The sequence below is a fragment of the Lactuca saligna genome, chromosome 9, assembly GCF_052625555.1.
Source record: "Lactuca saligna cultivar CGN05327 chromosome 9, ASM5262555v1, whole genome shotgun sequence".
In the NCBI taxonomy this organism is placed as follows: domain Eukaryota; kingdom Viridiplantae; phylum Streptophyta; class Magnoliopsida; order Asterales; family Asteraceae; genus Lactuca; species Lactuca saligna.
Window position 1 is genome coordinate 10,981,862 of NC_136425.1, and position 24,244 is coordinate 11,006,105.

General features: G+C 33.3%; 1 protein-coding gene across 2 annotated transcripts; it reads right to left on the minus strand.

The window, feature by feature from the left end:
• Positions 1 to 15,682: 15,682 nt before the first annotated feature.
• On the minus strand, positions 15,683 to 18,265 carry LOC145015785 (transcription factor bHLH62-like). 2 transcript variants are annotated; one of them, XM_078974261.1, is made up of 7 exons: positions 17,126 to 18,265; positions 16,869 to 17,042; positions 16,728 to 16,793; positions 16,577 to 16,645; positions 16,429 to 16,506; positions 16,147 to 16,326; positions 15,683 to 16,042 (listed from the first exon to the last, which is right to left on the minus strand). In XM_078974261.1, the coding sequence occupies exons 1-7, from the start codon at positions 17,939 to 17,941 to the stop codon at positions 16,031 to 16,033; spliced, it is 1,395 nt and encodes a 464-aa protein (XP_078830387.1). In that variant the 5' UTR covers positions 17,942 to 18,265; the 3' UTR covers positions 15,683 to 16,030. The 2 variants fall into 2 exon arrangements, with proteins under 2 accessions (XP_078830387.1, XP_078830386.1); XM_078974260.1 differs by having other exon boundaries at positions 15,688 to 16,058.
• Between the last annotated feature and the right edge of the window lie 5,979 nt (positions 18,266 to 24,244).

Here is a 24,244-nt window from a genome sequence, read left to right on the forward strand (position 1 = left end):
TACATATTGCTATGGTGAAGGCAACCTAAAAGGACCATGCTTATAATCGGGTCAAGTACATACCAAAATAGTTATGGACTTAGACACTAATCCAACAGTCTCCCACTTGGATAATTCTAATAACTATTTTGCATAACTTCAGAACCTGATCTACAATCATAGCTTTCAAAAGCCGTTGTCAACTCTGATCTTATCAGATATGCGTGTCCTTTAGATAAGGGATCATATATTCCTCCATTCTCAAGATATCGTATAGACATAAGACATGAATTTTAATCATTCTCTCTATATTGCTTCCCGACTTCCGATTTATGACGACTGAAAACAGACTACAATTGAACACATCAACTTAGTCTCGGCTTGGCCAAGCACTTAGGTGTCATCACTAAATCATCGAGGGGCCCACAGATATCGCTTTTATCCCACTTTGGGTAAAAGGAATGGATAAACCTCAACTCAAATGCTCGCTTGCATTTACTGATCAAATCACACACAACAATAAGTTTTATAACACCAAGTTACTGGTGCGTTTACTTATCATCAGTGTGCAACCGACAAGCAAATAACAACTCACACGTCTCGGTTTCAAGCATATACAATATTATTGTCTCACTAATCACCCGTGATAAATCCATGAAGTTATCCAAGTGAGTGTGGGTTTAATCCAATACTCTAATCTTATTAAAGCACTCATGAACTCTGCAGCAAACTTGTGTTATGTCTAAACTCTTTAGACAATCTACAGACTCTTCATGACAGTCTTCCTTCATACCTACTTCCAACGTATGACTGACTATGGAGGTTCGAATAACCCAATTATTCTGGAAGTCAAAACATGCAAACTAAAACACAACAATAATACTTAATCCTATATGGCCCCAAACTTGTGACAGTAAATAAAACACTTCTATTTAAACACCATATTGATGACTCATTATTCATTGTTTACTGTTTCAAAAAATCAACTTATTACTCAAATTAAACAATAGTTGTCCCATGCATAAAGCATGCACACTATGTTTTCTATGGTCCTTACTTTGTGAAATAGATCAATTAAAAAACTTTTCCAATGATGCTCATTTCACAATTCCAAATCCTTATCATTAGTGTCATAACACAAGGTTATTACCACTACTAGAATATGCTAGATTCTAACATTTTATACAACGAACCTTTCACAAAATCATAGCACAAAAGTCACCAAGACTTGGCCAATGAAAATACAAAGTACTCTATCGGAAATTGTTACAAGACAATTACATAGACGTGAAGTCTCACATTCAAAGTACATTCCTTTAAACATTCTTCTTGCATAAAATTTTCTAATCTAGACATAGACTCTCAATATCCAACTCCCAATATGGAAATGTTTCCATATTCGCCATATGACAACTCATTCTTAATAGAATCTTATCTATTCATAATAATGTCGATATGGTCCATCCAATACCATACTTCCAACTACTCACAAGCAACCAATCCTCATCGAACTTTGGATAGTCCTTTGATAGATGTTTAATTATTTTACTCAAAACCGATTCTAGTCATTTGTCCCTCTTAATGCATCAGACATTTGGAAAACTTTAGAATGGTCAAATATTATAGCATTTACAATCAATCATATACCCGAATCGTATGGGACACGATGCATAATGTCTTACATACAGATATGATACTTTATCAATCTTCTGCCATAATATTTTATGTGTCACGTTCTCACAATTCAAACTATGAAGAGGGGTGCTATAATCATAATCGAAATTTAAGAACACATTATGTATCCTTTGACTAAATTTATTAAAATTTCTCAATATAAGCTTTAGATTTTGAAACGAAGTATAATATTCTCTCCCTTAATTATAGCAAAACAACTTTTCAACCCATGCAACTTTGCAAATTGAATCTTTGTTTTTCTATAATTAATATTGCTAACTTGCAATACTTTCCATAATAACCATACAAGCATAACACTTATGCTCCCACTATCATGATGATTATTATCATATAAGCATAACACTTATGCTCCCACTAGCTTTGACATGTATTCAGAAAACAACTGAACTTCCAGAAAACAATGCCTATTGAATTTCTGAAGTTCGTATTTCTAATACCAGATGCTTCGATAAGCCTTTATCTAATCTTCTTAAACTTATACACCTTTTCCTTAGATAGCTCATATGTGTGTCTAAACAATTCAAAACTTATATCAATAAGACCCAAATGTTAGACTATTCGCCAAATCTCGCAATTTGAACTACGGAAAGGGATGCCGTAACCATAATCGAACTTGAGAATACAATTTTCACAATTGTTGTCTTCTTAAGATCTCTCTTAGTGAAAGCATTTCCTAACAGTCATTTTCATGAATGAGAGAATCTTATGACACTTAGATTTTATGGTGTATGTGTTCCTATTCATGTGAATTTGCCAAAACCAAGTTTGCGACAAATCCAAACTCATCTGGATTGAACTTTCTTGATTTCTAGCCTTATGGTAACACGAGTGCCCCACCATGTCTTCCAAGTAGTTTAGCAACTTATCCTTACATATCAATGTACTTTCCATCGATCAAGGCCCTTTGTTTTTATGCATTCAAATGAGAACTCATAGAACTCACATACATAATTAACTCAATTGGAATGGCACAAAAACAAAATAATGTCAACATGATAGGTTGTAAGCCTCAAGTCATGTGCTAGTGATGATTAACTAGGTTTATTCTCGAATTTGTTCTTGAAACCTTTCAAGACCATTAAGGCTCCCACTTACTCCTTGACATGTAAGATTCTCTTGTCAAGAAACTTTTCTTGATAAACAAATATTCAAGAGTTGGTGTAGCTTTTATCAAGACAAAACACTTCACAAAATTGGTCCTAGTTGGTCTTTGTCTTATCCAAGACATCACAACTTTCTAATTTCAAATGTGCAAGAATTAGAAAACTTTTCCAAATTCCACATTTGATGAGTGTTATAAACCTACTTAAGACGTTTCACTCAACTCACAATCTTGACTCTAAGACTTGATAATGGAACGAAGTATGATTGACTTCTTGATTTAACCATTTCTAAAATTCTCGATTCCTCTTCTTAGACATGCAATTGCACTAAGACTCACTTATAGGATCAATTGAGACATGGTTCTTAATCATTAAGACCTATCATAAAACACAATAAAAGTTATTCTCCCTTCTTCTTAGAATAGAGAAACTTTTATCTTTCTGTCTTCCTGATTCTTCTTATTCTTCTGCCATTCATTGAAACCTTTTCAATTAACTCAGAGTTACACTTAATCTTATAAGTATAATCATATTTACTAAACTTTAGTAAATCATGACGAATATCTTTATCACTCTTGTGGTGGACTTGATCGATGCACAACATTGTGAACTCGATCTCCTAGTCCTTCACTTGACTCTTTGTCAATGAATTAGTCCTGAATTTCCAATTATAAAGTTTCTCATTCATCACACAACCCAGTTGTATGATTCCAAGTTTTTTGTCCAATTGAAACTTGGATGATGAGAAACTCTCCCTATTTGGCAAATTCTCGACATTTCCGCAAATAACATAATTAAGAATTAAATCCATTATTGCTAATAATAGAAACCTTCAAACATCAATTTTTCATACATGTCATTGCAAGGATAAATAGATAAGATAAAATCAAAATTTATTTTATTGCGGAAAAACCTATCCTTACAATGCAATTCAACTGAAAAACTATAATATTACATATTTCTTAGCAGTCTACCCTAACTCTAAAGTAGCAGCTCAAAAATCCGATCTTTGAATCCATGCGATTGAAATCCATTTCTTCGTGATCAGATTCAGCAGCTTCTTCCTTAAGCTTCCTTTCTTTTCTTCAATCCTGCAAAACATCAAAATGTAATCTTATCACATCATGTATTAAGAATCAAAAATAGGAACTTACAGAGTTAGTTAATGGATTTTACCTGAAGTAGAGCCATGCATCTTGACTCTCCCATCTCTCAGATCTCTCAGGTAAACAAGGCAGCTTCGTCTCCAATGCCCCTTCTCTTGGCAATAAAAGCAAATGGACTCTTTTGGAATGACACAAGGGACTATCTCAGAGTTTACCTTTTCTGGATCTCCAATGTCATCATTTTCAATGTCCATTGAAGTTTGGGAGTTTGATTCACCAGACAAATTTGCTTGACCAGGACGCCAAATGATTGCTGATTCAACAGTTATAAGCAAATATGTGAGATCAATGAGGTTCACGTCGTGGTCCATCATATAGTACTCTTTAACGAACTCACTATATGATTCAGGAAGTAACTGAAGAACCCAGTCATCAGCCAACTCACTTGAAATCTTGACACCCAACATGTTTAACCTATCAATGTGTGACTTCATCTCTAAGACGTGTGCACACACAGACTTTCCATCTTCGTGCTTAATTTCCAATAGGGTTTGAGTGAGCTTGAACTTTTCAAGCCTTCAAACTTATGGTTTAGGGAGAACAATCAGAGGAAGTGGAGGAAGTGAAGCATGACTCTCATTTCCTTGATCGTATCTTGGAACGTCATCTTCAATTGGAAAGCTTATTCCAAAGGATTTAGGAAGACCATTGTAAGATTCAGACATCTACAAAACGGGAGAAAATTCAAGTTAAGTTGATCGAGTCCTTAATAAAACACCCAAATGAATTATTAAGGCTAGGATCCAACACAATACTCTACAACCTAGAAGAGGGATGCCGTAATCTATTTGCAGAATATTTGAAGGTAGGTAAATGACGATTTACCAATTTCCACCATGAAAAAAGAAAAGGAAGTTTAAGTTTTAAATGATTTGAAACTCCTAGATCTTTTGAGATTCATTGAACTTTTCAATGGCATGTTTAAATCTTGATTATGCTCTTCTATTTGTGACTGGGATGCCGAGGATCACAAATAAGGTGTGAATAACCATACGAATCACGTGGTGCACTCAATACTACTATCACATAATCAATGTACCGGTTAGCCATACACGCTCCATTGATCTATGACAAACATCGAGCCACCCTTCGCTACCACTGTCATCCCCAAATTAGTGTATCGGTTAACCACACACGCTCCACTAACGTTTGACAAGGGTACGAAGTGTAATACCATGGATTAGCATACAATTTCACATTTTGCCTAAAGTAACTATGATTTGGGAATTTGTAAAAGCATTTAGTTACTTGTACTTCATTATACTTATTATGGAAGGTTCCTGTCCTATCCTAACCGTTCGGCTAACGACCATCCACTACTCAAGATTGCGGTGGGTAAGAGTGGATACCCATTCAATCGCCATTTTATAGGCAATTTCCTTAAACACCCCTTATAGACTAGCTTCGTGAATGAGGCCTACTAACGGTAAGATTGACTTTTTACTCATACACACACACACACACACACACACACATATATATATATATATATATATATATATATATATATATATATATATATATATAATACTAGACTTTTAATGTTATATATAGTATAGGGTGTATTTTACACTTTTTAAAATACTATGTGGTTCAATTTAGTAAATTATACTTTTAATTTAATTAAAGTAAACCAAAATTTTATGGGTTTATTAAATCACTTTTAATTATACACTTTAATTAATTAATAAAACCATAAGGGTGTGATTTGAACTTTTTCAAATTACTAGGGTTTTAGAATTTAACATTTCAAAATTAAACTTTTAATCAACTTTTAAATTCCAAAACTTGAGGGTAAGTTTTGAAACATTTCAAAACATTAGGGTTTAGAATTTAAATATTTCATAATTAAACTTTTAATCAAAATTTTAAATTCCAAAACTTGAGGGCAATTTTTGAAACCTTTCAAAACATTAGGGTTTAACTTATTTAAATTTCAAAAAAAAAAACTTTAAGTTCAAATTTAAACTATAAAACCTAAAGGGTGCAATTTGAAACTTTTTCACAAGATAATTCAAATCTAAATTACAAATAATCAATATTTATCTAATAAAACAAAAGATTATATAAATTTGACAATTATCTTCAATTTTGGTAAGCATATTCACCCAAAATCAATAAAAATCGGATTTTATGACTTAAAAACGTTTATGGTAAGTATCCCAAGCCAAAACAGCAAGAGAAATCGCGAAAACAGCCTGCCAGACCTGCTGACTCGTCGAGTCTGGTCCTAGACTCGGCGAGTACAGTTGACTCGACGAGTTCACTAAGTGACTCGGCGAGTCAGGCATGCAGAAGCCAAACAATTTTGATTTTTAGTCAAATTTCGATCAATTAAGATTAAATTCACTAGCAAACAGCCCTAGGCTCTGATACCACTGATGGGTTTTGAGCAAAACATCATTCCTATGGTGTACATGCAAACCCTAATAGCTTTTGGATCTAGTTTGTCTAATGAACATGCAATTGAATATCCAAGGCTATAAACCCTAGATCTAGCATACAATTAATCATATTAACATAAAATAGGGTTTAGATCTTACCTTTGATTGTTATATAGCAATAACAATCAATCCTTGGATTTAGAAAGCTTAGTGCCTCAAGTGTTGCACCTCTAATGGAGTCACAAACACCACTAAGCAACTTGGATGAAGAGGGAAGAGAGGGGAGGCACAAAAAATGGCTAGAAACCCTAAAGGAAGTGTTAGCCACGTTTTTGGTGCCCAAGGGTTCCTTATATACTTAGGCAATTAGGGTTATCAAACAAGGAAACCCTAATTTGACTACTTAAGCCCTAAGTAGCCCATGGACCCCTTCTGGAACATGCCTTGGACGATTTCTAATGGGCTTCCCCATAGAATTCGTCCAACCTATTATTCCAAGGTGATCCATAGCCCAATTGCAATTCTCTTATAATTACAATTCCAGTCCCCTAAGTTTAATTAATCTCTTTTAGCCACAAAATTAATTCTTGACTAATATTAATTAAACATTATGATTTCTCCTTTAATATATTATTCTTATAATATATTAATAAATCATAATTAATCCTTTCTCTCCTTAATTCATCCTACATATTGCTATGGTGAAGGCAACCTAAACGGACCATGCTCATAATCGGGTCAAATACATACCAAAATAGTTATGGACTTAGACACTAATCCAACAAGTACATCTCGAGTCAATCACCCATTTGTTACCTTCATCAAATCTACCTGCCATGTTCACCATTGGTTGAGAAGTTTCAGCGCTTGACAAGCCTTTAGGAGTGAATAGGTTGATAAACTGTTTGTATTGTTCATCACTCACGCCAGGAATGGGACTTCGCATGTCGTTAATTTCTACATCACTAGCAATGTTCTATTCAGTTTCAACATGGGCAGTCCTTGTCATCCCTTTGTTTGGTTTTCCTTTTCTGGGCTACCATTCTCGATACCCAATACGTTTGAAGCACCCATCACGATTGTTTCTGGCTTTCCCACAAAAAGCACAGTGTTCCGTCTTCTCACTTGAGCATCCCTTGCCATTTCTTGACCCACTTCTGTTTGAACTTTCTGTGGTCTTTTCATGCTTGGTGAAGGCTTGAAACATAGCAGCCTCGACATTACCTCTCTTTCCTATCGATATGGCTTTTGCTATTCATCTTTGGCAACAAGGTGATATGCTTCACCCAGAGTAGGAGTGGGTTTCATAGCAAGGATTTGTGTCCTTATGGTGGAAAATTTTTCATCAAGTCCAAGTAAGAACTCGTAAAGCTTCTCTTTATTCTTTAATTCTCCAAACTTTTGCTAATACCACATGTGCATCCTCTGTAATGACATTTAGGTGTAGGAAAAACAGAACTTATCTCATCCCATAAAACCTTTAACCTGGTGTAGTATGTCAACACAAATGCTCCATCTTGCCTTGTCGTTTCATTATTTAAATTCTAAGTTCGTAATTTGAAATTTTACTTTGTTTTTTTATGTGATGTAATTTTCTCTTCTAATTTTATGAAATTTTAGTTTTCAAAAAAAAAAATATGTTTGAAATGTTTATTTTTTATATTAATTAATTTAAAAAATAGCATGACAAATGTATCAATCCATGCCAATGTAAATAGCAAAAATATAAATTAGTGTGATAAATCTTAGACGATGTCTACGTAGATGATAACAAATTTAATATCACTGCCTTCGGCCTAATAATATGAATAAAATGATACATATATAATTTGAAAATAAAGTTGGTGAGATATTTTTAATAATTTTTTGTTTAGATTGTTTCCGGACCATATATCATTGAATCCAAATCAAATTATAACATTCAAAGCATATTATACAAGATATTAAATAAACACTTATATTCAAATCAAAACTATTGTCTCTCTCTAACATAACCCATTTTCATATTTAAACTTTTCCATTTAAATGTTTTTTATGTAACAATTTTCGTCGATTATAATTTTAAAATTATATTATCGATATTTTAAGTGTGCGATTTGAATATTTTATTATTATTTTTTTATTTTTGGTCTTTTATATAATTTTTTTTATAGTTTCGTTTTTATTAATTTTCTTAAAATATTCTTTCAATCATTAATTTTGTTTTTATTAATTTTTATACAAATATACATTCAATCATTAATTTATTATTGGTCTTTTATATAATTGTTTGGATCGAAATATTATTTTAATATTTTTTTGTCCAGTTCATATGATATAATCATCATAATATTATATAAAGATTGTTGATGTTTGTAAATCACATTCTATATAGAAACTTCGAAAGAGTTAACCCACACATTAAAGTTAGGTTATGATCCCTTACGGTAATTTCGTTTTATGGTTTTCATTTATATTAATTTAAAACGAGTTATTCATTCCAATTTTATGCTCCTCTTAATATAGTATAATTGTCACCGTGTTGTATATAGATTCTTAACATAAATCAAAATCTATATGCAAATTACAAAAGAGTTCATTCTCACAATAAAGTTATGTATTTTTGTCTCATACACAATTTCCTTTTATTATTTTCGTTTTTATTAATTATGAACAAATTCTCTTATAAACAAATTCTCTGCTGCAACACATGACAACTTAAATATTAGTGTCAAACCAATTTGCGATTATATCCGATAGTATAAGAAGGTTAGTGGATCCAATTTCTGATCTTCATAAGTAACAGTGATCCTCTACATTAATTGATAATCCGTTGGTTTTGTTAGAATGGCGGTGAACGTGCATCGGGAGTCGACGAGTCTTTCTTATTTAGTCGGCTAACAGTAACATTGTTATATGTACAAAAGAGCTGATGTTCCATTCTGTAGAATTTTGTTTTATATTTCGGGAGGATATTATATTATATTTTTATCGCACTAAAATTGACCTAGCCTCCTCTTTAACCAACCCCCTCTCCAAATCATTGGTCCATTTATAATATTTTATTCAGATTGTCAGGACTATTATTCAGTTTGTCCAAAGACACGTTGCACAAAATCATTGGATCAATTTATAATATTTTTTTTCAACGGGGACAAGTTTGTCACCTAAAGATTAATTAATTCTCAAATTCACACGTATAAATCAAATTAAATGCAAAAGGAACGTGGTTATGATTAATCTTTATTTTAAAAAATAAATGTTTAAAAACCTTATTGTTATGATTAATCTTTATTTTCCAATTCATTAATTAAACATCTTCTTAATTTTTTTTAAACGGCAATATACAATTATATACTCAACTATTCTTAAATTATTTCACATCTGTCCACAGTGAGAGTTGAACCATCGACCTCAAGTAGGAAATGCAACACCGAATAACACTGAAAAACTCTTTAGTTTGTATAGGTTATTTTGTTTAGTTAATGTAAAGCTATAGGGCCAATTTTGTAACCTTTTAATAGAACTATTCATAAGGTCATATATGAATCGGTTAACATTCAAGTCGTTTGATAGAATCTTTAAACGATATTTGCACGACTCAAAAGTCTTAGAACTATCTATGAACGTGTTAATCAATATTATCCTTTCTAATAAATGCAAATTTTTTTTGCAACATGTCATTTTGTCATTAATTATGATACTTGATATTTTATGGTATTTTTGAATTTAATAAAATCCATATTTTATTTTTTTGTATTTATCAATTTTATTAAAAAACTAGATGTAAGACACGTGTAATACACAGATTTGTAAAAAAATATATAAAATTTTATTAAAATAATACAATACATATAAGTAAATACCTTATTGAATAAGTATGTAATTGAACCCAAACTACAAAAAAATCATTAATGAAATCTTCTAAATAATTCTTAAAAATCATTAATTTCCAAATACTTCTTTAAATACAACATTAGATGTCTTATTGGTAAGGTTTTCTTCCCTATCTAAATCTTCAATTTCAACGTAATTTTATATACGGATAAAAATATTTCATTAACCCATTTATAGGAAAATAAAGTAAAACTTTTGAAGCAAATCAAGTAAAAGTTTTCAAATATGAATGATTTATGAAATCAAGCTTAAATTTATAAAGAAACAATATAACCGATGTTTGATTGTTGGATGATTAAAACTGAATTAAAGATTAACTGAAAACTTTTCCAATATATGTTTAGAAAAATTGGCTAAATTTCTTGATTTATTTAATTTACTTAATTTAGATCATATACATTTTTATTAGGTGACATTGTCTTATATTGACAAGTGGAAATGATATAATTGTAAATTAACATAAATTGACATTTATCAAAATGAAAGAAAACATGTCATGTGTTAAAAAGTTCTTTAGTTATTAGGAAGGATGCTACCTAATTATGTATTTACCAGGATTTAAGAATACACGTTTCTTCCAAATTTCAATTACTACATTTAAGACCATTTAAATCAATTTTCAGTTTATTTCTCTCATTCGATATTATTAGCCTAAAATTACGCTACCATTTAACATTCAAATTTACATATATTTCATATTTTCAAAAACTTTCCAGTATATCTATATTTATGTTATACACATGCATTTAAAATTATGCTACTAACATTTTTTTTTTGATGTTTTTCTTAGATTTTTTTGTTCTTTGTTTTCTTATTTTCCAAATAAAATTTGTTTAAACATATTTTTAAGAATAAAAAAATAATAAAAATTATTAGCAAATTAAATTATTTCATTATAATATGATCCCAAGGATACCTACACATATGATTGTATGTATATATCTATAAATATGATCCCACGGATACCTACACAACAAAGAATTCATTACAACTGGAAAAAAAAATTGTACAACAAAAAATGTTTTATGAAAATAATATGTGTTTCATGCATCTAAAATTCTAAATCATCTCCAACCAAAAGTTCCCATGGCTTGACAAGAAATTTGCCTTTATGCCGACATAGAACCATGCTCCAACATGCAAATAAGAAGTATACAGATAACATCCTCATTAGAAATGTTGTAAACCTTGAGCTTAAACACGTCAAGTAAATCTTCAATACATAAGAGATTAGAATAATTTTTGTCAAGGAAGCAACACATTTTAAACCCGAAAATATCATTCCCATCCACTCATGTAAAACTACCAAGATGTATGCCAAATATAATACTAAACTCTTCATGTCCAAAATGTAGCTTATATCCTCCAACTAGAAAACACAACACACCATCATCATTTTAATGATTGATAATTGAAATCAACATTGTAAAGATGAGTGGAGGATCCTCATTGATATTACATAGTCTTAAGTATGACCTAAAACGTGAATTTCTAAATAACATAATTCGACATATAGTATGAGACAATAGGGTGGGCAGCCGGATTGGATTTCCAAAAACAGACCATAATCGATTTTTCCTTAGGGTTCAGGTCTCGATTCCATCAATGAGTGGATTTTAGCTTTCGGTTTTCGATACTAATTGTACCAATACTACTGATTTTTATGTAACTATTAAAACAAACCATGCAATGAAGATTCATACAAATCTCATAGTCTAATCCATTTTCTAATTACTTGGAAATAAAAAAAAAATGGCCTTGTTCTTCGAAATCAATGGTGACTCGAAGTCAAACAACCCTAACATATTCTTCCCTTATAAACATACAACAAAAAAATCAACAAATAACAAAAGTATTTTATATTTACCAATGCTTTTTCTTGTTCTTTTATTAGTAATTTCATTTACCTTTTGTAGTTCTTTGAAACTGTTGCTACCGGTCTCCTGCCAATTAAACTATTGTTATTTCTTCGTATTTTTGTTTTTAGCTTTTGTAGTGTTTGTGACGGTTCTGTAAATGTTCTCACACATATTAAACAGGTGTTAATTTGTGAAAATTTAAGTGTTCTTGTAAATGTTACTTTGAAATTTGTACAACGTAAAATTTGTACTAACATGGGTTTGGTACAAAAACCCAAACCTAGAATCAAAACTAAAATGATATCGTATACCCTTAATCGATGAGGCTTTTAGTTCTTATTTTTGGCCAAAAACAATTTTGGTACACGTTCGGTTTGGTTCTGGTACCGAGTTCACCCTTAGGAGAAAATATATTCCCTATGTCAATTATAAAGTACATCTTTGACATGATGGCCACATGTGAAAATAATGTTACACATTCTTTCACACACAGTTAGTACAAAGCTAGTGTGAATAATTCAAACCTTTCGTGCATGGTTAGCGGCTGGTTCCGAGGGTCTAACATAATTGTATTAACCATTCGCGAGAGTTTCATCATTTGTTTTGGTGTTGATTCTCTTTAAACTACTTCAATTTCGTTCAATAAAATGGCATTTTATGCTTATCAAATCCAAGTAACTAAACAGAATAACCTAAAACACCATAGCATGTTTTTTGGAGTGTCGATGTAAAATTTTTTTTTATTTAAAACTGTTTTTGAACATCTGAATGATTTAATGCTAACATGTTAGAAAATTGCTAACAAAAAGAGATTACAAAGTAATGGATAAAATCGGATTTTCAACTGCTCAACGCAACTAATGGTTGTTTTCCTATTTCTATTGATAAATTATAAATAAGAAAAAATCAACCATCATATCTATAAAGAATCCCCTCTAACTACATAATGACTAAAGACTATCGTTTTTGAAATTCCTTATCATCCATCACATAGACATAATGATCGAATCCAAAAAAAAATATGCTTGTTTTAAGATAATTGACTCACATCAATCCAATTCGCCACTTCTTCCACCTCTATAAAGTAGGAGTATCAAGATCAAACCATTTTTTAAGAAACCCTATAGAGTCGCAATTACCTCACATGAAATAAACAAGTGGGCCGAATCTTTTTCAAGCATTCCACAAAATAAGTTTTTTTTTGGGATAAAAAGAAAACAAGTTAAGCACTTCAGACAAATATCAACAAACTTCGATGAAACTTACGAAATAAAACTTTTGAAAAACTTAATTAAATCAAAACTGAACACAATATTTAATGCAATTTAGTTAAGGTGACCTACTTCTATGGACAAACGAGATAGAGATGATTTTATTATCTTTCACGAACTATTTATAGGTAACCATAGGAAACTCTAATTATGATGGGTTAGTCACATCCATAATTAGCTCATAAAGGGGATGCCCTAATTTCCAATCAATCATAGAATGCCATGCATGTGCTTCTAGAACTTTTAACCTTATGAGCATCATCCATGATCATTGACAACTGATGAGCATCCTTATTGAGTATCTTCAATTGATGAGCATCCTCCTTAAGAATCTTCAACTGATGAGCAGCAACTGATAAGCATTCTCCTTTAGCATCTTCAACATGAAGATCCATGATGCTCACTTGTGATCCGTGATGCTCACTCGTGATTTATGATGCTCACTTGTGATGCTGATTGTCACTCATGATTATTTCCTGATGCTCGCTTATGATCCTGATTGTCACTCATGATTCCTGATGCTCGCTTGTAATCCTGATGCTTACTCGTGATTCCTGATGCTCGCTTGTGATTATGATGCTCACTTGTGTTTAATCAAGTCTTCACACCCCAACATATGGAACAAATAGTGGAAGGAATGTTGATACCTCTTTGAACTAAAATAATCGAAGTGGCAAGATTATTTATTACTTACGTGCATAATGTTTATGTTTATAACTGCTTATCTGTAGTGGCAAATAAAAAAGATGATTTTCGCTCTTTTTCAATGAAAATGACGGCAGATAAAAAGAACATTTTATGTATTTTGTTTTATCTTTGCGGTTAGCAAGTTTTTTTTTTCATGGTCCTCATTGATGAGTTAATTCAGAAGAAAAAAAATTACTAAATTCAAATTCCAAATTTTGGAGTATTCTTTCGATTCAAAAAATAAATAAATAAATAAATAAAAATCAACCTTATCAAATATGATCAAATATGAGTTGTTGGTCATAACATATATAAATAGAACCTATAACGGTGTATCTATCGGATTTTTATCATTTTACTAGGTTCATTTTGATTGGAACCTGAAGTGATCACGGTAGAAAGTAATTTGATGTTTTTATTTCCATCGCAACTAGAAATAATTTTACTTTTCTCATTTTGTTAGCGGTGATCACTCATAAAATATATGATATTTTTGTGAATAATTCATTTAAATTTAAAAAGTAAATATATTAATAAATAATTACATATGAAGGGGTATCTTCTCTACCTGTAACTCCACTACATCTGAGTCGTCTTTTCAAATTAGATAAAAAAAAAGTCTTCTTGCATGGGGTGGGTTGAGTCATAATTCACCAATGCCAACCTGGGATTCTTAAATTTTTTAATTAAATATTAATTCCGACTTGTATTAATTATTCTTACTTAATTAACTACTTTCAAGCAAATTAATCATTGTATTTCATTTCTATATTTGAACAAGACAAATATTATTAATATATCAAAAACAGATCTAAGTACCTTATATATCTTTGGTTGACCTATAAATTTCGTGATTGATAACCTTTATGTACGTAATTAAATCTTTTTAGCCAACCTCATAAATAGTTGCTATTTAGTCATTATTATAGTATAACGAGGGTTCAAATATCACTATGAACAAAAAAAAAAAGACTTTAGGACTAGGTTTAGTGGATGGTATGTGTTAGCCGTTCCAAAAAAAAAAAAAAAAAAAAAAAAAAGATAAATATCTAGTTTATATTCAATAGTAGATTAGTAGGTAATAAATATACATAATAATTAACATGATATATTTTGAAATTAAGCTGACATATGATGCGAACCGACTAAGATAGTTCATTTTCTGTTATATATACTATCGTTAAAAAGGCTAATGCAACAAAGTCCTAAAATAAGGGTTTAAACGGGATGGACAAAAACATGTCTTCTTGGTTGATATGGATGTTTCAGTTAATCACAAGAAAAACACTAGGTCAGGTGTAATTTGGGGTCTTCCCATGATTACATTTTGGTATGACCTACTACTAAGAACCATGCTACTTCATTTAATGGAAAACCCATTTATCCTTTTAACGTAATTCAACAAAGACAAATTAGAAAAACATTTTTTTGCGTAGAATTATTACATATATCTTGTATGTAACGATGATGTTGCATTTTCATTGGACAAAAGAGGTCCCAAATGTTATGCGACTATATGGCAAATCAAATATTCTTTCGTCAAGACATATAAGATATTTAACCAATTATTATACTTGGTATCATTTATGAAGCTTTGTAATATTGCATGACTATATGTATATACATATATGAAGCTAGAAGTATAAACTTTGGTTAAAACTTAAAAGTTGCTTGAAGTTTTTTACTTTTAATTTCCATCTATATATTACATGTCGAACTTTTGAACCTTCAACTCCACATAATCTCTATAATACAATGCATATTACAAAAAATAAATGAAATGAAATGCTAGAAAATTATTATACTTAAAAGTAGATCAATTAGCAAAATACAGGTTTAATTATTTTAATCCGAACTAAAAGTAGTCTCTTTTGTATTTACACAGCCTCATCATGCCATCAATCGACCAATGGCTGCAAACGCGTTTGGATCATGGTCAGAGTTCAATTTTCATTTCCGATGTCTGATCATGATCATGATTCTCTCTGTAACCCATCTTGACAATATTATTTAGATCATCTCCTTCAAATTCAACGAACTGAATCAAAAAGGTTGGATTGTGGATTGTTATTTTAAGAGTGATGTTAACGTAAAGTTATGATTTTTTCTTTTCGTAAATTACTTACTTGTGAGAAAGTTTGGGTGAATCCATGAACAATGGAGGTGGACAATGGGTCCACTGAAGATTGAGTGATAGCAGTAGACCCAACAAAAAGTACTTGTTGTGGGTTTTGTTGATAGAACTCTGACGTGGATGTTTCCATTGGGTATAATTGTTGAGATAAATTCCTATGTGATTGATTCATCTGCAAATTTGAGAACATACCCACAAAAGGAAATCAAATTTCGTAGAGTTTAAGAGGAGAGAGAGAGAAGCGTTGAGTTTTAGAGAGAGAAAGTTGACTAACATGAACATCTTTGCAAAGTTGACTATTCATGTCAAAATCTTGCCTTGGATTCACTGTTGCTAGTTTCATGGACAGAAACTGAAGAACCACAATCATTTTGATTGTAATCGGTGGATTTATTTACAAGAATTTGAAATTATCGACTTACCTCAACTTGACCTTGTAGTGATTGAACGTAATTGATGATTTCATCGAGCATGAGTGCTTTTCCAGTGACCTAAGAACACGATTTCGCATTTCGATCAGCACCTTGATCATAATGCCATCAATTTCGAGTTGGAAGCTTACAAATTTGATACCTTATTGCAACCTGGAACAAGATCTTGAAGAAGCTTCATTCTTTCACTTATCTTCTCTCTCCTGACCTGTAAAAAACATGATCATGGTGGAATTCAAGATCTTGAAAGCTGTAATTATTGTTGATTCAGATAGAGGCTTACTCTTTCTGCAAGGCTATGGCTATCTGTAGCTTGACCTCTTCTTGCTCTAACATGAATATAATCTTTATAATCTTTTGGTGGCTCGGGAAGCTTTGGATTCTTCTCTGTTTCACCATTTGTATTCTCCTCTGTTTTCTTCTGTCTCTTCAAATTCGAATCATCGCTTCCTTCTTCCTAAAACACAGAAGTTTCGAAACATTGGTGAATTTGGAACATAAGTTGTTGATTATAGCTGAATTTTGTTTGATTCTTGTTACCTTTACAACGGGTGATGCAATTTCTTTTGCTTTGCCTTTTGAAGATGCAGCTTTTCTCTTTCTTGAGTTTGAATCGTCCGGATTTCTCAATCCAATTTGCATTTGTTCGGAAACAGAGGACTCTTCATTTGAATTGGATTTATATTCACAACCCAGCCCGTTTGCCATGTGGGTTTCAGCCAAATTCTTGTTTTCTCGAATCGCCATGGCAGATCCATCCACTTTCAGGGAAGGGCTACTGTAAACACGAGGCATTCTGGCATTTCTCATTAATGGTGAAACGCTAGATCTAAATTGCAAATCCGGGTTGCTTGAATTTAACCCTGACTGAGAAGTTCTGCCATTGAAACTACGACTACCAAAAGAAGAAAACTTCGCCGCCCTCTCCGCGAAACCTGGATCCGCTGTTAGTGATGGAAATCCAGAACCGAGAGGACTTGAATCTCGCAAATTGAGTTGGTTTTCTTTCCCAAAATGGTCAACGGGTGGCCAATCAAACTTGCGTGGTGGTGAATTCAATGGCACTGCTGCTGCCGGAGCCATGGCGGCCGGAGAAACCTCACCATCACCATTGCAAATGCTACCCAATTTCCCGATAAGTTCACGAACGGCGAAAGTATCGTTTGGAGCCACTGAATTGGAAACAGGCGAGGAGACCATTGAGCTAAAAGCAGACTCAAAATTGTTGAATCTACCAAGTGACGATTGCGGCGGCGGGCAATTCATCTCCGGCGCCGATGCCATCAACTTCCATGACGGCATTTGAGTCTGCGGTTCGAAGTGGAGTCCAGCGTTGAGAAAGAAATCTCTATCCATAACGGTAAAAAAACAACTTTAAATCGATGCTTTTTGAATCTTTTTGCAGTAAAATTGAATGTATAACCAGATGAGAAAATGGATTAAAACTGTATTGAATTATGAAAAATATGCAGTGGAATTCGTAATATAGTTGGATTGGAATGAATCTCGAAGATGATGGATGGATGCTTCAAGTGTAGAAGATGGGAGATGATTAGACTTAGGGGTGGAGTGAGAGAGATTAGTGGTGGTTTGATGCAAAGAAAAGCAACAGGAAGGAAAGCACAACACAGAGAGAGAGAGAGAGAGAGAGAGAGAGAGAGAGAGAGTAGTACGAAGGTGATGAAGTTAAATAGATTATAGCATCAAGAACAAGTATAACTTATAAGTAGACTTGCACTATTTGGTACGTAATCATATATCAAAAACTTTATTTTACAAATATATACAAAAAATGTTAAAAAAACATTATAAATTTGACAAAATATAACACGTATAATGATATATTATTAGATTCTTCTATCAGAAAAGAATTATAGAATTGAGTTCAAATAACAACCTATCTTTTCAGGAAATGAGAACTACTCTTTCTTGTGTCGATAAATTCAGGTGACCAATTAGATAGGATTTTCATCGCTTCATAGTTATTTCGATACGTATTCCTACTATTTGTTAAAAATAAAAATCTCAATTTATTTTAATCGTAAGAATCAAGCTTGGTCTACGACAATTGCTTAGACCATACTGGATACTAAGCACTAGACCTTCCCTGGTATACAAGGCCATGAACCACGATCGCGCACACCGTCCTTGTGTGTCGTGGTCGTTGCGTTTCGTGATGGCTACGACGAGTTAGGAGGATCAATCGGAAGATGTTGCCAATTCAACCACGGTCCAATTTTTAATTTATTTATTTATTTTTACAAACTCAACACCTATATAAACATAATACATCAAAATTTACACTCACCTTTCATCAAATTTTACACTGTCATTCTTTAAAACAAAAAAAAAACATGGACTTTTTTAAAATTTTTTGATTCGGTTGATAAAGAAAATTCAATTTTCGAGAAGATGTCGCGGAATATTTGTACCAATTTAACATGAACGAAAATTAGTTTTATTTTATGTTTGTTTATTTTTAATTGTAGGTTATTTAAGTAATGTAGTTTTAATATTAATGTAATGTTTCTTTATTATTGAATGAAAACTAGTTAAAAAAATCTATATTTTATCTTTAAATTTTAAAGATGTATTTTTATTGTATTTTTGAATTAAAAAAAGACAAAACTGCACAAATGGTCCCTGTGGTTAGCCGAAAATTGCCACTTTGGTCCAAAAAGTTTTGGACTAGCACCAGAAGTCCAAAATTTTCATTTTGTTGCGAATTTGGTCCAATTTGTTTTGAACTTTTTTATATTGATGATTTTGCCCTTGATATTCTATTTTTTCATTTTTTTCTAATTATTTTAATGTTTTCTGAATAAAATAAAAATAAAAAATAAATACAAAATTCTATCTCTCTCTCTCTCTCTCTCTCTCTCTTCTTTCTCTCTCTCTCTCTCTCTCTCTCTCTCTCTCTCTCTCTCTCCCCCTCTCTCCACAAATCCATCTTCCTCATTCAAACTTTCTGAAAATGAAAATACAATCACCGGTGACTTAGGCTTCCGGTGATTGAGTGTTCCGGTGACTGAGGGTTTCGGAGGCCACCACCGTGTATTACCTACCGTCTGGAGCACCACCATCTCTTCTTTCACCTCAACCCACTCTGAAGCTTCAGACCTGCGACATCTCTTCGGCACCGCCAACGATTCCGACTCCGACGACACCATCGACTTTGATTTCGGCGGAGCACCACCATTCTATTGTCATTATCGTCTGGTGGAACACATTCTCATTGAATCTGGAAAGACGATGGAGGCCTATTCAAACTCACCCCCATTGAGCACATACCGATGTCACCCATTTCTCTGCCTTCTTTTCTCTTCATCTCTATCCTTCTTCGACGACGATTCAAGCTATAAGATTGATAAACGCTAGCGACACTACTCCAATCGTCCGTTTAGGGTCTCTACTTCACTATATCGTTCGTCTCGGTTCAGATTTGATGGCGCTAGGGTTAGGGTTCCCAAACAGCGGTGGAAGCTATCAAATATGAGGGTTTTCCTGTTGAAGGTTGGTGGAGGCTTTCAGATTTGAGGAACGACGATGGTGGAGGCTTTCAGATTTGAGGAACGACGAAGCGCCGAAGATGTAGAGAAACGAAGGCGGCGGAGACTTAATATTTGATGAGGAAGATGGCGTTGGGCCTCCCTTCTTCAAGTTGCAGATAAGATTTTTCATGGTTTTAAGTTACCAGGTGGTGGAAAAATGGGTGCCATCGATGGTGGTGGTCCGGCTAAATGGGTGGTGGGAAAATGGGTTAGAACCCTTTTGTCGGAGTCGCCACAGAAATGGTAGCAGTGGCGGTGGTTTCCGATTATACTTTTCAGATATGAGGTTTTCAAGGAGATGGTGGTGATGTTGACTTACAGTGGTCATATTGGCTAGATGTTTTGTCCTGTCGTGGTGGTGGTGACGTTCATCATTTTCGGTGGTGGCATTTATCTTTTCCCAAGGTAGTGTTCAAACTTTCCGGTGTTCTTGTTAGCTGAAGAGAGAGAGAGAGAGAGAGAGAGAGAGAGAGAGAGAGAGAGATTGCATATTTTATTTATTTATTTTTATTTCTTTATAAAAATTATAAAAATCAAGTAGAAAAGACAAATTTTATTTTCAGAAAAATATTTAGATAAAATTTTTTTGAAAGAGAAAAAAATAAAAAATAAAAAATAAAAAACTAATATTTAAATAAATTAAAAACTAAAAAATATAAAAGTAAGGGCAAAATTGTCATTATGAAAAAGTTTAAAGGAAATTGGACCAAACCCGCAACAAAATGAAAACTTTGGACCTCTGGTGTTAGTCCGAAACTTTTTGGACCAAAGTAGCAATTTTCGGCTAACCACAGGGACCATTTGTGCAGTTTAGTCTTAAAAAAATAAAAAAATGATGTGAAGTAGAGTGGTAGTGGTGGGTATTCCATAAGTTTAGTGATAGTTAGTGGTGATGATGTGACATGGCCTTAGTGAACGGATCGACCAAGTTCCCAACATTACAACTCTACAAGCGCTAATATATTTGTTCCCAACAACCTTGTGAATATAATGATATTTCCTAAGTTGTGTTTGTGTGGCCGACTTTTTAGCCAATATGATTGCACCATGGGTGACACAAAAGATCTAAATGTGATTATAAATGTTGGGAACCACATCAGGATATATGATGAACTTATTCATCAAAATAGCCTCTTTTATAGCTTTATTTGATGCAATATATTTTGCCTCCGTTATCGGGTCAACTTCGCATATTTTCTAAGTACTCATATTTAGGGCTTTGTAGCTTAGGTTATACTTACCCAAATCAGGACAAACAAGAATATACATAAAAAAGAATCAGCCCAATACGAGTGGTTATAAGAATATTCAATAAAAAGAACTAGCCTAATACGAGTTGATATGAGAGTGTTTCAAATACTTATGTTTAATGTCTATGTAACATAGGCTACACTTAACCAAATCTGTTGATTATTGAGCTTAACATTTAGCTAAGATAGATAAGAAGATGAGGGAAGAAGAATAAGCCCAATCTAAATTCATGTAAGAAAAATCAACCATTTTTTTGAATACCCTCGTCACCTACTAGTGAGTTTGAAAGTTTAGGAACACCACTCATTCCTCTTCCCCCAATTGACAATTGTATATGTGACATCCTCTTTTTCACGGCCTAAAAAAACCTTTTCTTGGTACTTATTTTAAGCAGAGTATTCTTTATGTTGCAGAATTTGTCCCACAAAAAGTATTTTCGAAGAAATGTTTTTCATTGATTATAAAAAAAACTTGGCATGTCATAACTGATACAAGAAACATAACCATAAACATAGTCATGACAGGCCTTACATCATATTATACAATGGCCAACATCTCCTCAAATCTTTCATCAGATCCAAACATCACTTATCCATATACTTTTTGTATTCCTACCTGTTATACAAAGAAATTGAACGGGTCAGGCTTGGGAGTCTGATAAGCACATAAGGTTTTTAGCCAACAATAATATAATTAATTTTTTATAATTATGTCTTTCACATCGAACAAATAACCCGATTACCCGTACCGGGTATTCTCACTCCCTGGTCCTAAACCAATGATCGTAAGGGATCTATCCTAAAGGCTCTCTAAGTAAATAATATTGCATCGGGGATTCCTTAGCAATATGTACAAATAAGACAACCATGGGGTGAACATAGTACCCTCATGAATAGATCATTCATTTGTATGTGGTTCCTTAACATCTACAAATCGGAGATATGCCCCTTTGTAGTTCTATAACACCTACAGGTCGTAGACCTATCCGCGTACGACTCATCAATGCCAACAGGTCGTAGACCTACCCACAAAACAAATTAGTAACATCTACAAGTGGTAATCATGCCCATGTCTGGTCAATTTACACCTACAGGTTGTATACCTGCCGGTGTATGGCTTATAAACATCTACATGTTGCAAGCCTACCATGTTTGACCCTACTTGTCTAGAATAGTTTGTGGTCATCATCAATGCCCTACTACGTGACTACATTTCTAGTGTAGTAGTACTAAAAAAATCCTGGCCTCTCATCATTATTTTATATAACACCCGTTTTTCAGAATGGGTTGGTTTAGGGAATTAAGGATTCAAAAGCTTGGTTTTTAGGGAAAACCCGGTGTCACGATGTGACCATAAGGAGGTCACTACATGATTATGGTCACGTTGTGAGGATGACTGCAACCCAAGTCCATGATCTTTTAGGGTGTCCTCTATATTTAAGCCTTTAAACTTGGAATTAGGGTTTCGTTTCCAGCCTCCATCACCCCCCTTCACTCTTCAAAAACCCTAATATTCCATTTTTGATATTTGAGTTCCATTTTTGGGTGGTTTGAATCCTTGAAGAAGAAGATAAGATATTTGGTGTATCATTTCATCTTGCAAGCCACTTCATCATCATTTTGGGCTGCTTTAGGACTCTTGTAACTCCTTAAGTTCATGCCTTTTAGCTCAAGCTTTTAGATCTAGTATTTGGCTCAATTTTCTCATGATTTATGTAAGTTGAGTGATGGGATCTCATAAAGTTGGCAACTTTATGAGTTCCTAAGACTCCTTTGCTACCATTTGTCCCAGATATGGAATATTAATGAATTTTGGGTTTCATGCATGAGATTAGAGCTCATTTTTCCTTCATTTTGACCTAGCTTGTCTTTGGGACATGCATGTCTAAAAATCTATGATTTTTATGGTATTCTGGATAAGGATGCATTCTGGAAGGTTTGGTTGCATGTCTTAAATGATTAAGAGCTTAAGACTCTAGTCTATCCAGAGCATTCGTCACGACGTGACACTTTGGTCGTCACGACGTGACCAATGGGTGGTCACGGCGTGGCGACCCACTGATGATTTTTGGAGTTTTAACTTTGACTGTGTAACGCCTAGATCCTGGTATCTATTTTAAATCAAATTATTTATTTTTGCAAGGCGACTCGACGAGTTGGAGGCCCAAACTCGTCGAGTAGGCATGGAATTTGGATGCGGGACTTGAAGTCTACTCGACGAGTTGAGAGCCTCAACTCGATGAGTAGGGATGCCAGAGTGAAACCCTAATTTTTAGAGTTTTGCACCCTATTTAAACACCTTAACCTCCAAAGGTTGTTCTCATTTGCAGCCTCCATCATCCCAAACCCTAGCCACGAAACCCTAATCCACTTTTGAGTGTTCTTGTACCAATTTAGGTGTTCTTTGTGAAGTTGAAGAAGTGGATCCTTGAAGAAAGAGCAAGGACCTGAAGGAGGACAGTAGATCCAGAAGTTGAGCTCCATTTTTGGTTCAATAAAGGTAAATAGCTCCTAACTTGTCCATTGTGTGCTTAGATCTCTTCATCTCCACGTTTGTTGAGTCTTTTGTCCAAGTAGCTTAATCCTTGGGGAATGGACGGCCCTAGTGATTTACCTTTCATATATGGTATCTAAAAGGGGTTTCATGGCATAAAGGTTCAAAATTTAAGACCATGGAAGCCCCAAGCAAACTTTAAGGGGTTATTTTGGCCTTTTACGCCCCAAAAGGCCATGCATGAAAGGAAAGTCTGAGACTTTACGTGTTCATTTAGTGTCTAGGACCTAGATCTCAGTTTTCATGCTTTGGTTTAGAGTATTATGTCTTATGGACCAAGATCTAAGTCTTAAAGAACTAGGGT